Consider the following 22,574-nt stretch of genomic DNA (forward strand, 5'->3'; position numbering starts at 1 on the left):
TGGTGGCAATGATGTCCACCATTGAAGTTTCTTAGGGCCCACCGTAATGTTTATTTGCCATCCAATCTGTTCATAAGGTTTGACAACCCTGGATGGGAAAACATAAATATTAACTTGATCCAAAAAATTTATAGCCCCAAAAAAGTTTAATGGTGGTCATTCAATGACCACTATTTTGTGTTGTGTGGTCCACCTCAAATTTGGATCTGCCTTATTTTTCGGCCCATGCCCTAAAATGATATGTTAAAATGAATTCACAATGTTGATACACCATCTTATATCGAGGTAGCCCCATGGTCAAGGTCCCATCCAAGTCGTTGGTTGCTTGGATAATGTCCTAAAATGACATGGAAAAACGGATGGACGGGGTGGATATTGAATACACACATCATTGATAGGTATGTTTTCTAATTTCTAATATATCTTTTGCTTTTGAATACATTGGTTATGTTTTCATACATATTTTTATACATTTATAAATGTTATGCATCATATTTGAATATATTTACCTTAGTTCAATCAGATAATGCATAACTTAGGACCTTATACGAAGGAAATTTATTATGTGCACTTCTTTTTTGAGATTTTATGATTTAAAAGTGTGTATTAAGGTCTTTTAAAATAATCCCTGAAGTTTCATAAAAAAATTCAACCATTTTGCCAATGTTTCCCCACGTTTCCCAAAAAGTGCGATAAATTACGCGATACAAACGATTAGAGGTGGGCAACTTGGGCCCGATTCGGTGGATCCGACCCGACCATACCCGATTCGGTACCGTTCCGAACAGAACCGACGGTCTGATCGGGCTTGATCGATTCTGATTGGCCAGATCCGATTTAATTTCGAGTCGGGTTCCGATAGCACTATACTCGGACAGATCCGGTCCGAATACCCGGATCGAATGGGTCCGAACCGACCCGAACAGACCCGATCCGGAGCGACGTCGGGTATACCTATAAATACCATTTTTTTCACCCAAAACCTAAAACTCCTTTTACCCTACCTGTTTTTTTCCCCAAAACTCTCTCGCCCGAGAGAGAGAGAGAGAGAGAGAGAGAGAGAGAGAAGAAGAAGAAGAAGAAGAAGAAGAAGAAGAAGACGTAAGGGTGGTAAGCCTTCTAAGATTTTTTTTAATTTAAATAATCTAATCAATGTCTGTTTTTTCCTAGAGGCAGATATTTGAGGTTTGATTTTTTAAAGGTAAGCCTTCTAATATATATATATTTTTAAAAATAATTTTAAATTTTTATGTATGATGCTTCTTGCATGGACATTGATCAGTGGGTCCAACCATGAACATGCCCTGTCCCAGAAATTCAGTTTGGATCTCTCACCATGTGGGACCCATATGAATATCGGCTGTTATCAAACTTCAAGAATGGCCCACTTGATGAGTAGACCGTCTTAGCCCTTTCTTTTTATTGGATAGGGCGTGTTCTTGGTGGCCCTCTCCTGATAAATGGTAGAGATTTCATGCATGCATTGTTACAATGAAATGTGATCCATGACTTGAATTTTTTCAATAGGATTCTCATCCAAACTAGTTTAAAATTTCATGTATTAGAAAGGTAGGAAATTTCTAGTATTGATTTAAAATCCCGGCACCGGCACCGTACAACTCATCGGACGGTTCGCTTATCCGTTGCGTGGCCATGGATATCATATCACATGGTTATGTAGCAATTTGATGTGCATCATTGTTATTTCAGGCTTTGGATTCATCATCTAAGCCTTATTTCAGGCTTCTTGATTACTTTAAAAATTTTAGAGTGTGGTTGTAGGTTTGTAAACTAATCCCTATTTCAATAATGGAATTATCAGGAGTATTCCAGAAAATGTTATTACTTTCTTCCGAATGAGGGATGAGTTTTGAGTTTGTGTACGTTTTCCACCATGAAAGTAGGATGCCCAACCTTGCACAATCGGATCCGACTCGGTTTTCCTGACCGAGTTGGACTCGGATCGGTTCAGATCAGTAGATGTTCGGGTCGGACCAAGTCAGCTGACTCAGACTCGGTCCCGGTTCGGTCTGAGTTCGGGTTGGGCCATGTAAAATCCGGACCTAGTCGAGTTGGGCCAAATCCGAGCCGACTCGGTCCGATGCCCAGCTCTGCAAACGATATATCTCGTGCGATAACCGATACATATCTGTATCCCAAGGTTTCGAAACACTGCTCGATACCGATATTTCGAACACTGGCAACAACAATCAGAAGGATCTCAATGGCCCAAGGCATGAAAAGGATAAAAATGGTAACAATGGAGGTTGTGTGCTTAATGGAGGTATCGTTTGGGGATAGAGCAGAAGATTATGTAGCCTAGTTCAAATGGGTTGAAGAAAGGGGCAGATCGGTAGTCCCAAAGCAGGTTCAAACCAATATCTGAGGAATAACAAGTCTGGACTATGGAAGGATCTCAACAGTCTGTACAGATACGGGGGGCCAGGAGGGGACAATAGACCTGTAAATGAAGATTATGATATGGAATGCGCGGGGATTGGGGTGTGCTAAAAAAAGAAGTTAGCTTAAAGATATGTGTAAGAGATATAAAATCCAGATGGCTGAGATCCAGGAAACTAAGTGGGCGGAAACAGATCAATGGATGATTAATTCCATTTCATGGGGCAAAGAAAATCTATGGTTAGCAGTGGATGCCATTGATGCAGCTGGAGGGATTCTTCTGATATGGAATTCGGCAATTTGGGGCATAGAGGATAGTTGGACAGGTAAGTACTCAGTATCAGTGGTGCTAAAAGAAAGGGGTTTAGGTGGTGTTTTTCTTCAGTTTATGGTCCGTGCAAACTGAAACAACGAGATGAATTTTGGGCTGAATTGGATTCATGTCGCAATAGGTGGGACTTGACATGGTGCGTGGGAGGACACTTCGTTAGAATGCTTCATGAGAAGTCGAATGGGGGGCGGATATCTAGAAGTATGAAAAACTTTTCCGAATGGATTTTAAAAAATGAGATGATAGATCTTCCGATGGGTGGTGCCAAGTTCACATGGTTAAATAGGCAAGAGACTCTGATTATGAGTAGGCTAGATAAATTCCTAATTTCCCCGGATTGGACGGAGAATTATCCGTTGCGAAATACAATGCCAACCTAGACCTTTCTTGGATCATTGTCCAATCCTTTTGGAAGTGGATGAGGAGAATTGGGGGCCACGTCTGTTTTGGTTTGAGTTGGCATGGTTGGAAATCGAAGGGTTTGGAGCAATGATCATGGAGTGGTGGTCGTCTTTTATGGTAGAAGGGTTGCCGGTGTTTCTCTATTCCAAAAATTAAAGCGGCTGAAACAAAAGATAGGGGAATGGAAAAAAGAGGTCCTCAATGGTCGAGAGGAGGAAAATTCCAAGATCCTTCTAGCGATTCAAAAGCTAGATTCCAAAGAGGAGGATGAGGGGCTATTGGAGGAGGAAAAGGCATAGAGGGAAGTGTAGAGAGCAAAATACAAAGCTAAGTTGAGGGAGGAAGAGATTAAATGGCGACAAAAGTCTAGGGCAACATGGTTGCAAGGGGGTGATAAAAACACCAAGTTCTTTCATGTGATGGCGAGTGCGAGAGCGCGTACAAACAAGATTAAGGATCGAAGGGAAGTCTTAGATTTGCGAAAAGATAATCCAATTCTATAAAGATCTTTTATCTAAGGAAATAGGTAGTAGGCCAGCTCTCAATAACTTGCGTTTTGATACTTTGTCGACAGAAGATGTGAATTCTTTAGAGCAACCTTTTTCAGAAGAATAAATTGTGAAAGAAGTGGCATAATTGGGTAGTGATAAGGCTCCAGGGCCAGATAGTTTTCCGATAGCATTTTATCAGCAATTTTGAGGGTGTGTCAAGGGTGACATTGTTGGCTTCATGTAAGAATTTTTTGAAAGATTAATTGCGACGCAATTAGGGGCGACGTTCATAGCTATGATACCCAAAAAGGAAGGAGCTGAATGTTTGAAAGATTTTCGCCCTATTAGTTTGTTAGGGGGTCCTTAAAAGATATTAGCAAAGGTGTTGGCATCAAGATTCCGGAAAGTGTTGGGAAGCGTTATTTCAGAATCCCAAAGGGCCTTTATGGGCATATGATCATGTCGATTGGTCCTTTTTATAATACATGTTGGGCAAATTGTTGATTGTTCTCTTTTGACAAATGAATGCATCGACTCTTGTTATATAAAAGGAGAGGAAGGTTTGGTATGTAAACTTGATGTTAAAAAAGCATATGATCACGTCAATTGGTCCTTTTTAGAATACATGTTGGGCAGGCTTGGATGTGGTCCGAAGTGGTGCTTTTAGATTCAAACTCGTGTCAGATCAGCAAAATTCTCCATACTGGTTAACGGATCTCAGAAAGGTTTTTTTTTTTTTTTTTTTTTTTTTAAAATTTTGAGGCTTCTCATGGTTTACTTATGTCAAGGCGATCTTTTGTCTCCGTTCCTTTTTGTTATAATTATAGAGGCCCTTAGTAGAATGATAGATAGAGGGACTTGGGTTGGATTGGTCAAAGGCTTTGGGGTGGATAACATGAACTTAGATTTCCCACATTTAGTATGTGGATGCTAGTCTTCTGTTGTGTAAGGCGGACGACTTCTTTGCGGAAAATCTTCGATCCTTTATTGTAGGTTTACAAGTGGTGTCCGGTTTGAGAATTAACATTTCCAAGAGTGAGATTTTAGGGGCGGGCATGTCCAAAGAAAAAAGTTTGGGAATTTGCGAAGGTTTTGGGTGTAGGGAAGCGTCCTTTCCGACAACGTACTTGGGTTTACCGTTATGTATAGGAAGGCTGGCAAAGCACATGTGGGACAATTATAGAAAGATGTGATCAGAAGATGTCTATGTACCTTTCAATGGGTGGGAGGATGGTTATGATAAAAACTTCGTCCAATCTTCCTGTCTATTTCATGTCTCCTTTCAAATGTCCAAAATCTAATGCCTTGGAGAGATGAAGAAGGGATTTCTTGTGGAAAGGGTCGGGAGAGACAAATTTTACCTTATGTCATGAGATAAAGTGTGCAAACCGACAGGTCAAGGAGGGGCAAGAATCCTAAAGTTAGAAGAAATGAATCTAGCGTTGTTGGGGAAATGGATTTGGAGGTTTGGGTTTGAGGGAGAAGCTAGATGGAGGGAGGTAATATCGAAAAAATACCGGGTTGGCGAAGTGCCGGTGGTGGACTAAAGCTTCATCCTTGTACCTATCTTCTTATTTGTGGAAGTCGGTAGCTTCTCTTAAAGAAAGTGTGTGGGAGGGAATAGGCTTTCAATAGGGGGACAGTAAGAGAATTAGATTTTGGAATGATAGGTGGGCAGGAGAGGTGAGGTTGGGTGACAGGTTCCCTTCTTGGTAGTATATTCTGGCTGAGCTGATTCTTGGGCAAGGGCATCTACATGTTGGGGCCCATGGGGCCGACGTAGAAGAGTTGCATTTGGGATTATTGACCTTTTCTATTTTGTTATATCATCCTAATAATCATATGGGTTTTTGGTTCTTCTAAATTGACTCCACTTAATTTCTACTTCCTGCAATCCCAAACAATTTTTCTCTTAAGTTTTGTCAGTCCTTTTTGCTGCAGTGATGATTTCAGAAATGTTGCGAAGATATCACTGAAAAAGGTGGTGGACGGGTTGATGGAAGAGGTTGAGATGCAATCGAAAAGTGGTCCTTCGTTGGGGGTCCCACTCGCAAAACTCTTGCCACGAGTGGCCCAGTTGGGTACACGCCTACTCGAGGAGCCGAGCCAAAATAGTTTTATTCAGATCATCCGAAGCTTACCGGAAGTCGAACTGTTCTACACTCTCCTCTATGCAAACATGCCTATGATTTCATAATTCCAACCATGTATGATCAGAATCCTATGACCCTATGTGGAAGCATGGAACACATTCATGAGATCTTGGCCATTCATCAATGGGTGCCCCACAGTGAATGCCTGCTTATCCATAAATCAGGCCCGTCCATGGTCCACTCTTCTCAGGAGAGCGCACATGCCTGAAAAATGCAGTTGAAAAGGAGGCCAATGGTCCACATTAACTGGACAAGTGTGGCCCACCTGATGAAATAAGATCAAGCTCATGTGTTTCATCCACTTGGCGAGTAGGCTCGGCAGACAAAAAAAGGGGGGAAAATCTAATGATCTTAGTGAAAGAGAGGCTGTGATTGCCTGAATTTATGGCATTTGATTGCATTGTAGCATTGGATATGTGGGTCATGAACATGGATGGCCCTGATTTTAAGTAGGTGGGGTTTGAATTTCAGTAGCTGGGGGGAAAATAATGAATAGGGAAAGAGAAGGTTTGATTCGATCATAGAAGCCCCGTTATTTGCTCACATTAGGTGAAAGGTGAGAGTTAGTTTATTTTATTTATTTATTTTATCATTATTTGCTTCTCTTTAATAACATGTTATTTGATGCTCGAGTGAATGTTTGTACAAATGGGGTCCACAGGATATGATAGCCTTCAATTGTACGTGTGCTAAAAATCCACTCGATTGGAGGATCCTGGCCGTTGGTCTTGTTTTTGGTTGAATGTGAACGAGTTTACTTATGTGGCCACTTGTTGAATGGTTGGGATTTTTCCAATCTGGGGGAGTGATTGGTTGGACCATCCATGATGAGGCCCATCATATCAGCTGTCTGGATCGTCTGCACCTGGCCCCACTGGTACAAGAAACTCGTAATGGTACAGTACAACATATGGCGAGCCTACATATAATGAGTACCATGAGAACTGGTGGGCCCTACCGTCATTAGGATGATCTGACCACTAGATGGATCACACCTGTATATTGAGTTAGATCGTCCGTTGTCCGTTGATTCGAATTTGGCCCAGATCGTCATTGTGGTGGCCACCGATTTTAATGGTCTTGATGCCTACAAAAAATGGCATGGTTTCATGGACGGATGTCGATTCCACACGTTCTGGTACCTTGCTTGTATGGGGGCGAAAAGCGCGCTCCAGTGGTATGGGATTGCGTACTGAGTTACTCAGTACGCTTTTATCGTACTGAGTAAACTCAGTTGGGCCTACTATGAATGTATGTGGGTTATCTACGCCGTCCATCCGTTTTTCAAGATAATATTAGTGCTTGAGGCTAAAATAAAAGTATTCTCAAAGCTCAAGTGGACCACACTATAAGAAACAATGCGAATAATGACTTTCACCGTTGAAACCTTGCTAGGGCCCACAGTGATTTTTATTTGTCATCCAACCTGTTCATAAGATTACACAGAGATGGATGAAGGTAAAAAACAAATATCAGCTTGATCCAAAACTTGTGGACCCCAAGAAGTTTTCAACGGTATAATTTCAATTCACACTATTTCCCGTAGTGAGATCCACTGGAGATTTGGATATATCTCATTTTTGGGATCAACCCATACAATTATCTGTTAAAATGGATGGACGGATTAGTTAAAATATACAAATCACGGTGGACCCCACAGAGTTTACTCAGTACGCAATCCGCTTCCATCTGTAGCCAGATGTGGGTCCCAGTGATGTGTTCACGGAATCTAACCCGTTCATCAGATTGTAACCTCAACAAAAAATCCCAGCCGTCAAACATCAGCCTGGTTTAAAACTCAGGTTGGCCATTACACATGGCACATGTTAAGAGGGAATGCTGACCGTTGCTTAGAGCGGAGGGCTACCGTTCAGACCTTTCATCTGGTCAGAGGCCAAAAAGCAGTCTGTTTACAGGTTGGGGCGTGCCCCCATGAAACTCAAAGGGTAGGCGTTCCTTTACTTTGGCCCACATCAGTTTTGGATCGAGATGAATACTGGGCCTCATGGGTTTCTCGAGGGGAAGCATCTGATGAATGGATTAGATGGTGTGAGTACGTTAGTTGGGCCCCACATCTACCACTGTAAGGCTACAGTTCTACTAAATCGGATTGCCTAATGAGTTATTGTACCGAGTAAACTCTGTTGGGCACAGTGAATGTATGTGGTTTATCCACACCGTCCATCCGTTTTTTCAGCTCATTTTAGGTGTTGAGCCTAAAATTGAAGCTTATCGAAAGCTAAGTGGACCATACCACGGGAAACAGTGGAAATAATGATTTCCACCGTTGAAACCTTGCTAGGCCCCACGGTGATGTTTATTTGTCATCCAACCTTCTCATAAGATCACACAAACATGGATGAATGGAAAATACAAATATACGCTTGATCCAAAACTTATATTGCCCCCAAGAAATTTTCAACGGTAGACATTCAATTCACATTGTTTCCAGTGGTATGGTCCATTTTAGCTTTTTATATGCTTAATTTTTGGGATAAGGCCCTAAAATCATCTGGTTAAATGTATGGACGGATTGGATAAAGTACATAAATTATAAGTAGACCCCACAGAGTTTACTCAGTACGCAATCCTCCTCCCAGTTGTAGGAAACGGATTGGCTACTCCCCCCCAGCCAATGGCTGATGGTCGGTGCTCTGTGGGCCACACAATGATGTATATGTTTCATCCATGCTGTCTATATATTTTTTTCAGATCAATGTATGGTATGAGACCAAAAATAAGGTTTACTCAGTACGCAATCCTCCTCCCAGTTGTCGGAATCGGATTGGCTACTCCCCCCCAGCCAATGGCTGATGGTCGGTGCTCTGTGGGCCACACAATGATGTATATGTTTCATCCATGCTGTCTATATATTTTTTTCAGATCAATGTATGGTATGAGACCAAAAATAAGGTATGTCCCAATCTCAAGTGGAGCACATTACAGGAAAAAGTGTTGAATTAGTGTCGACCATTAAAAACTTTTTGGGGCCATAAAAATTTTGTATCAAAGCTGATTTTTTTTTCCCCTTCATCTGGAACTTGTATGAACTAATCAACAGATTCGATGTAAAATAAACAGTACAGAGAGCCTTACGAGGATTTTTTTGGTGGATATCCAGTCGCTATTTTTTTTTCCTGTGGTGTGGTCCACAGGAGATTTATATCCCTCTCATTTTTATTACATCAACCAATAAATTGATCTGTAAAAATGGATGAACGGAATGGATGAAAGACATACATCATGGTGGGGTCCACAGCACCGACCATCAGCCACCGGGCTGGTGGCACGGGGAGTAGCCAATCCCCGTCCCCAGTTGTTTCCCTCGCCGCCGCATTAATATGGGGACGGTTTCGGTGGTGACTCTGCATTACCGAGGTCTTGGTACTGTTCGGTGCTGTGGGCTCCACCATGATGTTTTTGTTTTATCCATTCCGTTCATCTATTTTCCACCCCATTTTAAGATATTAGCCCAAAAATTATGCAGATCCAAATCTCAGGTGGACCACACATCAGGAAACAATGGTGACTGAACGCCCACCGTTAAAAAATTCCCACGGCCCACTGTAATGTTTATCTGCCGTCCAACGTGTTGATTAAGTCACACAGACCTTGATGAAGTGAAAAAATAAATATTTGCTTGATCTAAAACTTTCATGGCCCATAAGAAGCTTTTAATGGTCGGCGTTCAATCACCACTATTTCCACTGGTGTTGGTCCCCCTGAGATTCGGATATTCATTATTTTTAAGCTAACACCCTAAAATGAGCCTGCAAAATGAATGGACATCATGTATGAAACACATACATAATGGTGGGGCCCACGGCACGACATCTGTACGGGAAGGGTCACTACCGAATCCGAGTCCATGTATGGGATAACATACGATCATTGTTTTATACAGAGTAGCCCACCCAATGGAAAGCCCTGATCTCACAAGTGTGCCACATTGGCACGTGTTCTTGCATGTGGATGGCCAGGCTCTGATAATAGAAGTTTCATCTATCCAAAATTTAAATGCGACCGTTAATTTGATTGCAGAAAAGGGTTAAGATGATGATAAGGTGAGGTGGGCCCGAATATCAAACGTCAGCACCTGTTGAATGGCGGGCTGTCTACCACTGAGGTTACAGCTCGAGGCCTAGAGACAAGCATCATAAGAGCTACGTAGTTTTAATTCTAGTGAGAGATCATTTCCTCAACGTACGCTCATTCGGTGCGGCGCGGGAAACACTGACTTCAGTGAGGCCGTCACCTTGTGGCCCACCTTGATGTATCTGTTATATGTCCACGCTGTCCATCTATTTTTCCAGATCATTTTAGATCACAGGCCTAGAAATGAAGCTGTTTCAAATCTCCGGTGGACCACACCACAGGGAACAACAGTGATTGAACGTTCACCATTAAAAAATTCAACGGATGGACGGTGTGGATATACAGGATATACATCATGGTGCGTCACGCGGTCGGGCATTGCGGAATCAGTGTCCTTCCTCAACAACCCGATGTGCGGGGCCCTCTGCGATGTGCAGCAAGCAAACATCCACTCGGACCCAAAGGAGTGGCCTTAAAATTCAACCATTAACCCGAAATCGTACCGATCCAAAACACAGCTGGGTGGATGGGTAGCCCACCACAAAAGCCTTTCAGATTGTGTGTGTGTCCCATCGCCCCGTCTCGATGAAATGGACATCCCAAAAATCAGGCCATTTGGGCCACACCACATATAGTTTTAAATGTTTTAGGCATGATTTTACATGGTGGGGCCAACTTGATTTCTGATGGTCCAGACTTTTGAGCCCAAGGAGAACACTAAGGGTCTCACATGATGGACGGATGGATGTCACGTATACATCTCGGTGGGCCCCACACACATCTACAAACGGCGTACATGAATCGGCCTCTGTACATTAACACTATACGAAAATGGAAAAGAAATTCATATTATCATTGACACAGCAACAAGGTAGAAATTACATAATCATTCTTCGTAGTTGGCCCACCATATGCACGGCTGGGATGTCACAAACGGGAGAGGATTAGGTGAGACCCGGGATCCACCGAGGTATGTGGGACCCTTGGGGCCCACTGTGATGTATGTTAGACTACATCCACACGGTCCATCCGTATTGAAAGCTCATTTTAGGGCATCATCCGAAAAAAAATGCAGCGGTTCCAAATCCTAGATGGACCATGGTACAGGAAACAGTGGTGATTGACCCTTAAAAACTTCTTGTGGGCCAAAAAATCTTTGGATCAAGATGATATTTGTATGGTCTCTTCATCTAGGTATTTTTAACCTTATCAACAGTTTGGATGGCAAATAAACATTCCGGTGGAATCCGTTTAGTATTTAAGTGTGGTGATTCAATCACGACTGTTTCCTGTGGTATGGTCCACCCAAGACTTGAGTCAGCTTCATTTTTGGGTTCATGCCCTACAATGAGCTTTCAAAATGGTTGGGTGTGGATTAAAGGCGGAAGCAATAATTAACAAAAGTAAACATCTCAACGGTCTTCCTAAGTATTGCCTGAGAAGTTGGGAGACCTGTCAAAAGCAGAAGAAATAAAGCATGCATTAGAATAATATGTAGTGTTAGGAATGGCGTTGAGTCATCCATCATACACGTGGCATACATGCAAGTCAATCCAGACCGTCTATAGCCCATTTTAGATGGACAAGATCTCACATAACCATCCATTTGTACCAAAAGAAATAGTCAACGATCCAGATTCAACCCCAAGTATCAGATGGTTAAGATAACCTGATTGGTGCAATTTATAATGTGGGGTCATGAGTTGGACGGTCTAGATTATTTACATGGAGACCATGTGTATGGTGGGACCCAAAGAATGAGAGGGAGGATAAAGGGTTGTGGAATAGAAGGGAGCTCCCTTCAGTCCAAGACGAGACAGACCGAACCAAACACGGCTCCCGCATCGTTGGATCAAAAACACATCGAATCCTAGCCGTTGGATGAGTTCATGAGCCAACGAGTCAGCAGCGGAGATTGGGTTAATGCTATCTTGGACTGGACTGAAGAGAGCTCCTTATTCCATAACCCTGGTCGCTAATGGCCCCACAGATAAGAAAGGGAGCTGAATGTTTACACCCACTCTATTGCTAAGTACATCCATCCATTCTACTTTTGGTTGTAGAATAGTACAAGCTTGTACTGTTTATAAACACTACTAGAAAGGATGGGTGTAGCAATCGGAGTGGGTTGTGTTTCTCTTTGATAATAAAAAGATAAAAGCGAATAATCCAATAGAAATGTTGCAAGTTTGAGAGAGAGAGAGAGAGAGAGAGAGAGAGAGCGGTCGGAGTGGGTTGTGTTTCTCTTTAATAATAAAACCATAACAGCTAACAACACAATAGAAGGTGTAAGTTTGAGAGAGAGAGAGAGAGATGGGTGATCGTAACACCAAAAGAAGCTCACTAGTCAAGCATGAAACAACCCAATAACAAAAGCCTAATGACAAACTGAGAGAGAGAGAGAGAGAGAGAGAGAGAGAGAGAGAGAGAGAGAGAGAGAGGTGTGTATTGTAACACGTAAACAAGCACACGGCTCAAACAACCCAATAACAAAAACCTAATAAATAAAATAGAGAGAGAGAGAGAGAGAGAGAGAGAGAGAGAGAGAGAGAGGTGTGTATTGTAACACGTAAACAAGCACACGGCTCAAACAACCCAATAACAAAAACCTAATAACGAATAGAGAGAGAGAGAGAGAGAGAGAGAGCTCTTGTAAGATGCATATTCAAGAGAAAGATGCAAGGAGAGACGGTCTGGTATGATGAAATATGAGAGAAAGCAAGGATATAAATAGATTGAAAAATGCCGACATTAAGATCCATTGTAGATTTTTGCAGAAACTAACACTATTCTATGTGACCACCACTATCTACACCCACCCTTTTTCATACCCACTACCCTTCTTCGTATTTTTTGAAAAAATTCTAGTCTTATATCTCCAAATACAGAAAACATAGGCTATATTTGTCAAGGGAGGTGTGTGTAAATATCAATTCCAATATATATTCTCCGGTATCGAAATTCCTCTCAATCACTTTCTTCAGTTTTCTTCGTACTATGCAAAAAATCCCATCACCCAGCTGGAAAAAGAATTTCTATCTTATTTGAACTGGACCTCTGTCACGTGATCACTTAATCTCCATCATCAGAATCTCAGTGCCTCCGCAAGGTTAATATTATCGTCGATATCTTAAATATGTAAACCAAAGGGTTCTTCGCATGCCATCTACGGGCCACTCGATGGGCCTAAGCTGGATTTAGGTAGTAAAGGAGGTGTTTTAAGTTTTCTAAATTTTTTTCTCAAGGGTTTCAAGTGAATAGCTTGGGCTTGAGGAGTAGATTCGAGGCTTGTTTAGATAAATAATCTTTATCTCTTGTAATTTCTACTTTCATAGTGTATTACTCGTTGCTTTTTGTCATGCTTTTTTTCAAAATAATTTTTTCACATAAAATTCGAATTATTTGTGTTTAGATTTAGTGGTGCGATTAGTAATACTTTGCTTGATTCATTTATGTGTGCTTCTGAGGTTCCCTGACAAATGATACATGAGATAACATTGGGAAGTACGTAAATTGAATCTGAAAGCATCGGATCAATGGTATCTAACTCAAAGCTCAATGTAGAAAAATAATCCGGTAAAAATAATTTTAAACTATGAAAAGTTAATATGACTGGTGTCCTAATTCAGTAAGGATTAGACAATGTCCTCCTTGAAAAGTGACAAGAATTTATGATGAAAGATGAATGGAACAATAAGTATAAGAAAACGAGAACATCTATCCAATTGTGCTTAATGGAATATGAGATTTTATATAATATTATAAGAGAAAAAATTGCATCAAGTATATGAATAAAATTAGAGAATATCTATGTAAAGAAATTTCTTAAGAATCATTTGTACTTGAAGCTTAAGTTGTTTAATTTAAAGATGACAGATGGGGCTGATGTTGATGACCACGTTAGTAACTTCAATAGATTGATTTGTAAATTATTGAATGTGGAGGAAACGATGATATATGAGGATTAGACATGAATTCTGATAAATTTTCTCCCGGCTTCGTATGAGTCATTCAATGACACGTTGTGTACTGGTAGAACTATCATTAGCGTCAAGACCATTATCTCAACCCTTCAGTTAAAGGCGATAAGAAGGAAAAATGTTGATGTGGGTGCTTCTACAGAGAAAGAAAAACAGCAACATGGGTGCTTCTACAATGCATTGGTTATAAGGGAGAGAAATTCTGAGCAGGACAGTGGATCTTCACGATTGAGGTTCAAATCTAAGGGCAATGGCAAATGCAAGTTGAAGTACTGAAATTATAGGATGTTTGAGCACATGAAGAAGGATTGCATAAATCTTAAGTTGAGAAAAGAGAATTTAGAGAGTTGTTCTAGAGAAGCCAACACTACATGATCTAGTGAGGAAGTGAATCATAGTGATGTGCTAACCGCATCAAAATTCGAGTGCTTCGATAAAGAATGAATTTTGGATTTGGAGGCTTCGTACTATATGACTCTTCATCAGATTTGGTTCACCAGTGACAATTAGAGCTAGGCACGGGACGACTTGACTAACTCGACTAACTCGACTTGTCCGACTCGTTCGAACTCGACTCAATCTGAACCGAATGGGTGAGTCAGTCTGAATCGAGTAGGCTTCACCCAATCCGAACTCAAACTGAGTCGAGTTCGAGTTACCTAGTAACTCGACCCGAAACTCAATTCGGTTAGACTCGACTTGATCCGAATGAAAGCCTTGGGTAAAAGTTATCATTGCCATCAGTAAGCGAATGAAAGCCATGGGTAAGAGTTTATAATTTGAATCTTTACCCGGAAGATTGGTGCTTGTTGATAATTCAGTACTTAACAAACCTAAATTTGAAAGTTGATCGAAAGCTCAAGCAAACAGATCACAACTATGCCATAATAAATGATGAATTGTTTCGAAAAACTTACAATGATTTATTGTTAAAATGCCCATTTATGGGTGAAGAATTGAAAGTAATGGGCAAAGCCCATGAAGACATGCGGAACACATCAAGCTGGAAGAAAAATGACTACATTGATTCAATGATATGATTATTATTGGTTGAAGATAACAGACAGGTGTGTCAAATTTGCTTAGGGATGCAGACCATGTCAACAACATGGTCATGTACAACATGTTCCAATCACATAATTGCACCAAACTATAAAGTTATGACCGTTTCGAGGTTAGGCTATGAATTTAATTGGAAAGATCATACCTCCATTGTCAAAAGGTCATAAATTCATCACCGTGGTGACTGACTATTTTATTAAATGGGTATAGGTTAAACCTACGAAGGAAGTCAAACAAACATATATCATTGAATTCATCAAAGAGCATACCATTCATTAGTTTGGGATCCCTGAATCCATTATAGTGGACCATGGAATAACATGTAATGCTTCTCAAATGAAGGCTTTTACCAAAGAGTATCACATCAAAATTCTTAATTCATTACTATATTATGCACATGCAAATGGTCATGCAGAAGTGACAAATAAAATCCTAAAAACATCATAAAAAGATGATAGAGGACAATCCTAGGGCATGACACTTGAAGTTATCTGAAGCACTTTGGGCTTGCAGAAATTCCACAAAGACCGGGACACAAGTGACCGCATTTGCTTTAACCTACAGTCATGACATAGTGTTGCCTATGGAAATAATTTAACTTTGGAAGAATTTACAAAGACTATGCTCATGAAATTGGAAGATTTGCATGATGTTCATTTAAAGGCTCTAGATGCATTAAAATGGCATAAGGAATGCGTTGCAGAGGCTTACAACCTAAAAGTGAAGGGTAAAGCTTTTGCTGAAGGAGAACTAGTATGGAGAACAATTCTACCGATTAGTACGAGAGAAGAAGAATTTGGCAAATGGAAAACTAATTAGGAATATGTGTGTACATAGTGCACAGGTTACTAAAAGGTGGAGCTTATATCTTAAGGGCCCGTTTGGCCAGGTGGATTGGAAGGGATTGAATGGTATTGGGGTGGATGGCATGGATTTCTAGGTAATGATGGTGTTGTCAGTGGATTGTCTTGAGATCCATGGGATTGCTGTATCCCTGGACTATTATATCCGGTCTGTTATTTGGCACGCTCGGCCAATCCTGGGATTAAACCTTCCCATCCCTTCCAATCCCTCGAACCAAGTACGTCCCAGGCAAATTTGAAAGTATTAGGGTGGATTGGATGGGATTTAAAGGTAATGATGGCGTTGTCAGTGATTGTCTTAAGATCCATGGGATTGGGGATCCGATCACCGGCTCTATTTGGCATGCCAAGCCAATCTCGGGATTTAACTTCCAATCTCTTCCAATTCGACCGGCCAAACGGGCCCTAAAGGATTCATATGAAAATATCACGCGTTGGCAATCAATGACCGATATTTAAAGAAGTTCGTTCCTTGCATATAGGAAGCTTATAACTTTGGAGAATAACAGTAATAGGAAGAAAAGATTCGGCCAAGAAGTTTGGCCAAATACACATGCAAAACTAGAATATTTATTCCCGAAAGGTAAAAAGGTTGAATATGATTTTATTCATTCATTTGGAATGTTTCTAATTATAATGTATATCTATTAAATTTTCTAAGTCGATATTTAAAAATAATAATCTCAAAATGGTCGATAGTGGAGCCGCTGGCATGGTATTGATATATGCATTCATCTATGATTTGCTCTGCTATTGTTCCTCAGTCTTCCCAAAGAGCAAACTCAAAGGAATGTGAGTTATGTAAGGCCGTGACATTGCCAAGATTGCTGCTCATGCTCTCAAGGTATGTTTCGATAATAACCAATGCTATTTCCTTTGATGTTCTCCTATGTTTGGCTGCTTAGAGATGAGTCTCTGTAGCATCAATCTCTTCTTCCAGCTCCACATCAGGACTATCATTGCTCAAATGCTACTCCTAATCGAAAAGATGTTTAGAGAGTTCACGAACAAAAGTTTGAACTTCTTGAACTTCCACGTGGAGAACTTACAAGTTAGCAAGCTCAGAATCCTGAGTCTTTTAAAGTCAGAAGAGCCTGCTTCAAGCAGCACAATGGTTTTTAAGAAATTAACTTGAAGTACGACGAGTACGCCGAGCTTCATTGTAATCATGCAGAATGGTCTGCACTTTGCGAAAGATGTCTCCACGCTCTCGTGCAATCTAGTTGAATGATTCGAAGGGCTAGGGCTCTTTAAGGATGGGTGGAATTTCATCGACTACAATTGGTTCGTATAAATCTTGTAAATTGAGTTTAAAGATATCTTCTAGGAGGGCTACGATTAGAGAAATTACTTCAGAAGTCATTTTCAAAGGAGTTTGAAGTATGGAGTTTGAAATATGAAGGCGATTATTTATAAGTCTATTTTTGCAAGGAGATAATCCCGCATTCGTTGTGATAAGATCGCATACAATGGTCGAACAACGATGTTTGGTTATTCAAAGAAGAAGCCTCTTCAAGTGTTTGTGAGAAACGAAGAGGTGTAATCAATAAAAACATTTAATGCAAGGTGATAATTTATGGTAAAAAAAAGATATAAAAAGATTTCAGCCAAAATATGCAGTCAAGTCCACAAAAGACAAAACACTTATGTATAAAAGGCCGAAAAAATGACTTTGTATATTAAGGAGTAAAGTGTATACAAATAAAACGAACAAAGTAAAGAGAATGTGATGTAGTTAATTTGGCCAGTCATGAAGCTTCTCACATTCAGAAATGCATTCAGCCAAAACATCTTCCATCTCCAGCTTATGGACTGTTCATTGAGGTATTTCAACATCTTGTTCATCCAGATAAAATCACCTATCCCTAAAAAGCAATTCTCCTCGGTTAAAGGTAATCTTAAATTTAACCCAGTTTGTAGATGCGATTTCTGACTCCATGCAAGCCTCGTAGAGTAGGGTTTTCACTTTGCGATATCAATACTCTGTTGGGTTTTGTGTTGCGAAATCACACATAAATGGATCTAGGATAACAATCTAAGAGCACTAAGCAAACACAAGAGAACATAAAGATTTAACGTGGAAAACCCTTTCGGGGAAAAATCATGGCACAAAGCGACAAATCTTCACTACGAAAGCAAAAATTATAAAGAGGAAGGACTTACCAGACTTGAGCAATTCTCAAATTTCTCTCCTTCTCCACCCTTTTAGAAACCCTAGAACCGTTTTATAAAGCCTTGGAATTCCTTAGAATAATACCTCCCAATCCCGTTTACACTCATATATATAGTTTAAAGGAAGAATCCCAAACAAAATCGGAAAGAATCGCAAATGAAATTAGAAACAAATCTCGCACTTTCGCAGTTGCGCAAAAAAATCTGGGCAGAATCTGATTAGATTTAAGACATCAAATATAACAATTTTCACCATGTCTTTAATCTTCAAACATATAGCTCATTGTCATCTTATCTTATCTTTGCCTCGCATCATAGCTTCATCAATGCTTCTTGTGCACACTTTGTCTTTCTTTTATGCCATCGTCAAGCCCAGAGAAGTTGCACAGAACTTGAACTTCTCTGTAGGAACAACCTTCGTGAGCATGTCTGCTGGATTCACGCTAGTGTGAATCTTCTCCAAAGTTACGCCTCATTCCTCAAGCACTTGTCAGATAAAATGGTGACAAACATCAATGTGTTTAGTACAAGAGTGATAAAAAGAATTTTTAGCTAAATTGATAGCACTCTCGCTATCACAATTCACCGCACGACCTCCTGCTCAAGTCCCAACTGATTTATCATGTCTCTTAACCAAACACCTTCCTTAAACACTTCCATTACTGTCATATATTTTGCTTCGATCGTGAAAAGTGCTACCACGGACTGAAGCTTCGACATCCAACTAATTGCTCCACCTGCTAGTACAACCGAGTGTCCTGAAGTTGACTTTATGGAATCCACACTACCTGCATAGCCTGAATCCACATACCCTACTAATTTTTCATGTCTTCTCAAAAGTTAAGACGTAGTCTTTTGTACCTCGAATGTATCGAAGTATCTATTTCACTGCTTCCCAAAGTTGCTTGCCGGGGTTTGACATGTATCTGCTCACAACACCGACTGCCTGTGAAATATCTGCTCTCGTACAGACCATGACATATATTAAACTATCAACCGCATTCGAATAAGGAACATGAGACATAACTTTCTTTTCCTCATTTGATTTAGGACATTGTTATGATGAAAGCTTGAAGTGAGCTGCATGGGGAACGCTCACTGGCTTTGCCTGATCCATCCTATACTTGATCAGCACCTTTTCAAGGTATTCTGCTTGTAATAACCAAAGCCTACTTCATAGCTCAAGTAAAAGACTGAGTGAAAGATACCTCGTTTCAATACTGAGGTCTTGGTATCGATTCCCTAGTGGGGGTGGCTAATAGTGAAGTGTGAATTGACAGTGGGTGTACTTAACAAGCTAACTGAAAAAATCAAAGCCTACTCCTCTTCATATCTGTAAGGCTCATATCCTAATTAGTACTGTTCCTTAGATTCCCGTGTCCTTCCCGTCGAATTTTGGTAACTTACGACTTGTAGTTGGCATTTGCGCGTGACCCTAAGTCGCATCCCGTAGATCCGAGTTAGTTCGACTGAAAACTTGTACCCCAGCGACCGCGTCGTTACTACGGTTCCAACGCCGCGTCTTCTACACTAATGCGATACCCAGGCCAGGAGTTGTGGACCCACGTATATTTCAAAGAAAAGCCACGCATTACGAATTTCGAGTGAATCTCTACCTAAACATCATATCAATTAATCACGTACTAGTCAAGTACACATCCCATCACTCCACCCATCACACCCATCCCTCTCTCACACAAGCCATCCCCAAAGTGAATACTTCTTCACACTACCCATTCCTCTCATCCTATCCTTCTTATAACACCATCCCTCTCTCCCATCCATCACTCCATCCCATCTCATTTCTCTACCCAAATCCCAAGCAACTAAGGAGAGAAAATTCTAAAGAGAAAAAAGAAGCTAAGTGTTAGGCCCACTTTCCTACCCCTAAATCTCACCATCCAACCTTTCAATCTTCATCATCCTCCATCGAAGAGAGAGTTTAGGAGCCAAGGATTCCAAAGAGCTAAAGAAGAAGACCATTAGTGGGTGTTTATAGGACTAGATTTGTGATTTTGATGATGGGCGAAGTGGGGCCTACCAAATGATGGTATGGATCTCACTTTGGACCCTAGGTGTGGCCGACGGCCCATCATGATTCATATGTTCATCCCATGATGGGGCCATTCTCCATAGACCTCATAATGATGTTTATTTTTCTATTGTAAGAAGGTCATCTAGACCTTGATCTTGTGGGTGGGAAAGGGATTTCCACCATTAATTTTTATGATTTGAAGACCCATATTTGGTGGGATCCATTTGATGTATGCTTTGTATCTTGTAAAAGGAGCTCATAGTGGCAGAGCTCCCTTCACCACTCGATTCTCTCTCTCTCTCTCTCTCTCTCTCTCTCTCTCCCTCCTTGGTTTGATGGCTCACCATTGATGGATATGTGGATCCATGTTGTCCGTCCAAGTGAGACGTCCCCACTGTCTAACCGGGGCCCATCTTGCTATCCGTTTTGGACCGGACTGGATGAAGGGAAAATAAATATCAGTTTGATCCAAACTGGGTGGGCCACACTGATGTGGATCCCACCTGGACGTATGTGCTTTATATCTGGACCGTCCATCAGTGGGGCACTAATGGACCGTTTGTCTAGCAGTTGCAGACCCACCTGATGGGTTGTATCAACGCCGTCTGTTGGTCGGATGGCCCACCCATGGACCCCACTTCATATATGTGGTGTACCCACACCGTCCAGCAAAGGACGGTGGGTGTCACATGTTATATAACTACTGTATTGACGTCGGCAAGCTCTGAGGGTCTGATCATGAGGTTTGTGTTATATCCAACCGTCCATCTGGGTATAGGACCCACCTGTGATGTATGTCTTTCATCCACATCGTCCAACATTTGGACGGTGGGCTCCCACCTGGTACACACATGTGGCATCATCACCGTCCAGTGTAAGGACGGTGGGATCCACCGTGATGTATATGTATTATGTCTACACTGTCCATCTGAGGACGTGTGACACCTTGGTGTATGGGTTTCATCCTCACCGTCTATAGGATGTGGGACCCACCATGTTATAAGTGTTTTATCTACACCGTCCGTTCATGGGACGTGGACCCCACCTGACACGTGTGTTTCATCCATCACCCAGTGCAAGGACGGTGGGATCCACCTTGGTATATGTGTTTTGTACACACCATTTAGTTGGTACGGTGTAGTGTTGAGGGACAAATATTGCATATTGGACCCCAGTTATTACTTGAATTTACGAACGTGATACTGTTTAACGGCCTATTTTAATTGTGTTTGTGTTACAAGGTGAATTTAGGAGCTTGGACTGAAAAAGGGTATTAAAAGCATAGATTTAACACTCATAAATCACCAAGGCAAGGGACGGACCTTAGAGGACCGAGATTGAAGAATTTACATACCAAAGATCCGAGAAAGTCATGTGATCAATGATTAAGAGGCCTGAAAATCATCCAAAATGCAAGATCACAGGGTTCCTACCATCTGTTCGGCTCGAAACTTTATATCTGGCCTGATGACCCTAAATTAACCGTACATGTCAAATTTCAGCCATTGGATCCTCATAAAAGTGGTCCAACGGACAGATCAGCTCATAAATCATCAATCTAGGGCCCACCTGATATCTAGATATGCTTCAATTTTGGTCTCAACCCCTTACATGGGGTGAAAAAATGGATGGACGGAGCGAATTTTGCATAAGCATCGCAATGGACCCCATATGAGCATGTGGGAGTGCACAGGCGGTGCACTCCCGCACCACACCGTGACTGTGGACTCGGTCAACACCTCCTTCCACGACCCATCTCACGTAAGCATCCAACGAACGCACCTGCCGCCACCGGTTGTTCTCACTGAGCCACACCCATCATCTAAACCAACGATCTGGACCGTCCATTGTGTCTAGGGGGTGGCCGTGACCCTGGTCATGGTGGTCTTTTGGCCCCATGCACACATACACATGTGGATCGCCAGAAAATGCATGATGAACGGTGAGTTGATTTGATACAGTGGACCACACCAAAACTTGACCAAAACCACTCCTTTCCGACTAAAATTTTGCTAGGAATCCAATAAATGATGTGAAATTCACCAAAAACATCACTATAGGGCCCACCAAGTAGCCCAACACAGTAATTTGCGCAAGAAACGTCCCATGCTGACGGTTTTCACGATTGATGTGGCCCACTGTCCGTCAATCTGATCAGTAATCCGGACCGTCCATCTTGTAGACCATCCAAAACAGTCCAAAGGGACGCTAATTTTTATGTTTTTGGTGGACGATAGGAGAACTAGCAGGAGCAGTAGTCTCGGGCCTTTTTCGTTATGTGCGCACAGTGCTGTGTAAGAGAGAACTGACTTAACACCTCTCCAACGTATAAAAGAGAGAGAGAAGGACGTGGAAGAGAAAAGAGAGAACGAGAAAGTGTGGGCCAGCCGTGGACGGCCTCAGGTGTAATATTTCCTATTCATTGTTTCTTTTTCTTCTTTCCTTCAAGTTTAAATGATCATGGTTATGGCTAAACCTCTTAGCTAGGGCTAAGAAGTGAAGCTTGGGTAATTTCTAACAGTTTTGATTTATGTTACTTGAACTCTCTTTGATTATAGTTTGATTATATGAGATATTCATAGTTGTTAAT

The 22,574-nt window shown here is 41.3% G+C and overlaps 1 protein-coding gene across 2 annotated transcripts in view; it reads left to right on the forward strand.

Moving 5' to 3' along the window:
• Window positions 1–6,409, forward strand: part of LOC131237687 (peroxisome biogenesis protein 3-1-like) — a 28,340-nt gene extending 21,931 nt beyond the window's left edge. For both annotated transcript variants that reach the window (XM_058235595.1, XM_058235596.1), the window contains exon 7: window positions 5,566–6,409. In XM_058235595.1, the coding sequence (XP_058091578.1) occupies window positions 5,566–5,821 (256 nt within the window). In that variant the 3' untranslated portion in view covers window positions 5,822–6,409. The remainder of the gene's footprint in view (window positions 1–5,565) is intronic.
• Window positions 6,410–22,574: the final 16,165 nt, after the last annotated feature.

The sequence above is a fragment of the Magnolia sinica genome, chromosome 2 (genome assembly GCF_029962835.1).
Source record: "Magnolia sinica isolate HGM2019 chromosome 2, MsV1, whole genome shotgun sequence".
NCBI lineage: Eukaryota > Viridiplantae > Streptophyta > Magnoliopsida > Magnoliales > Magnoliaceae > Magnolia > Magnolia sinica.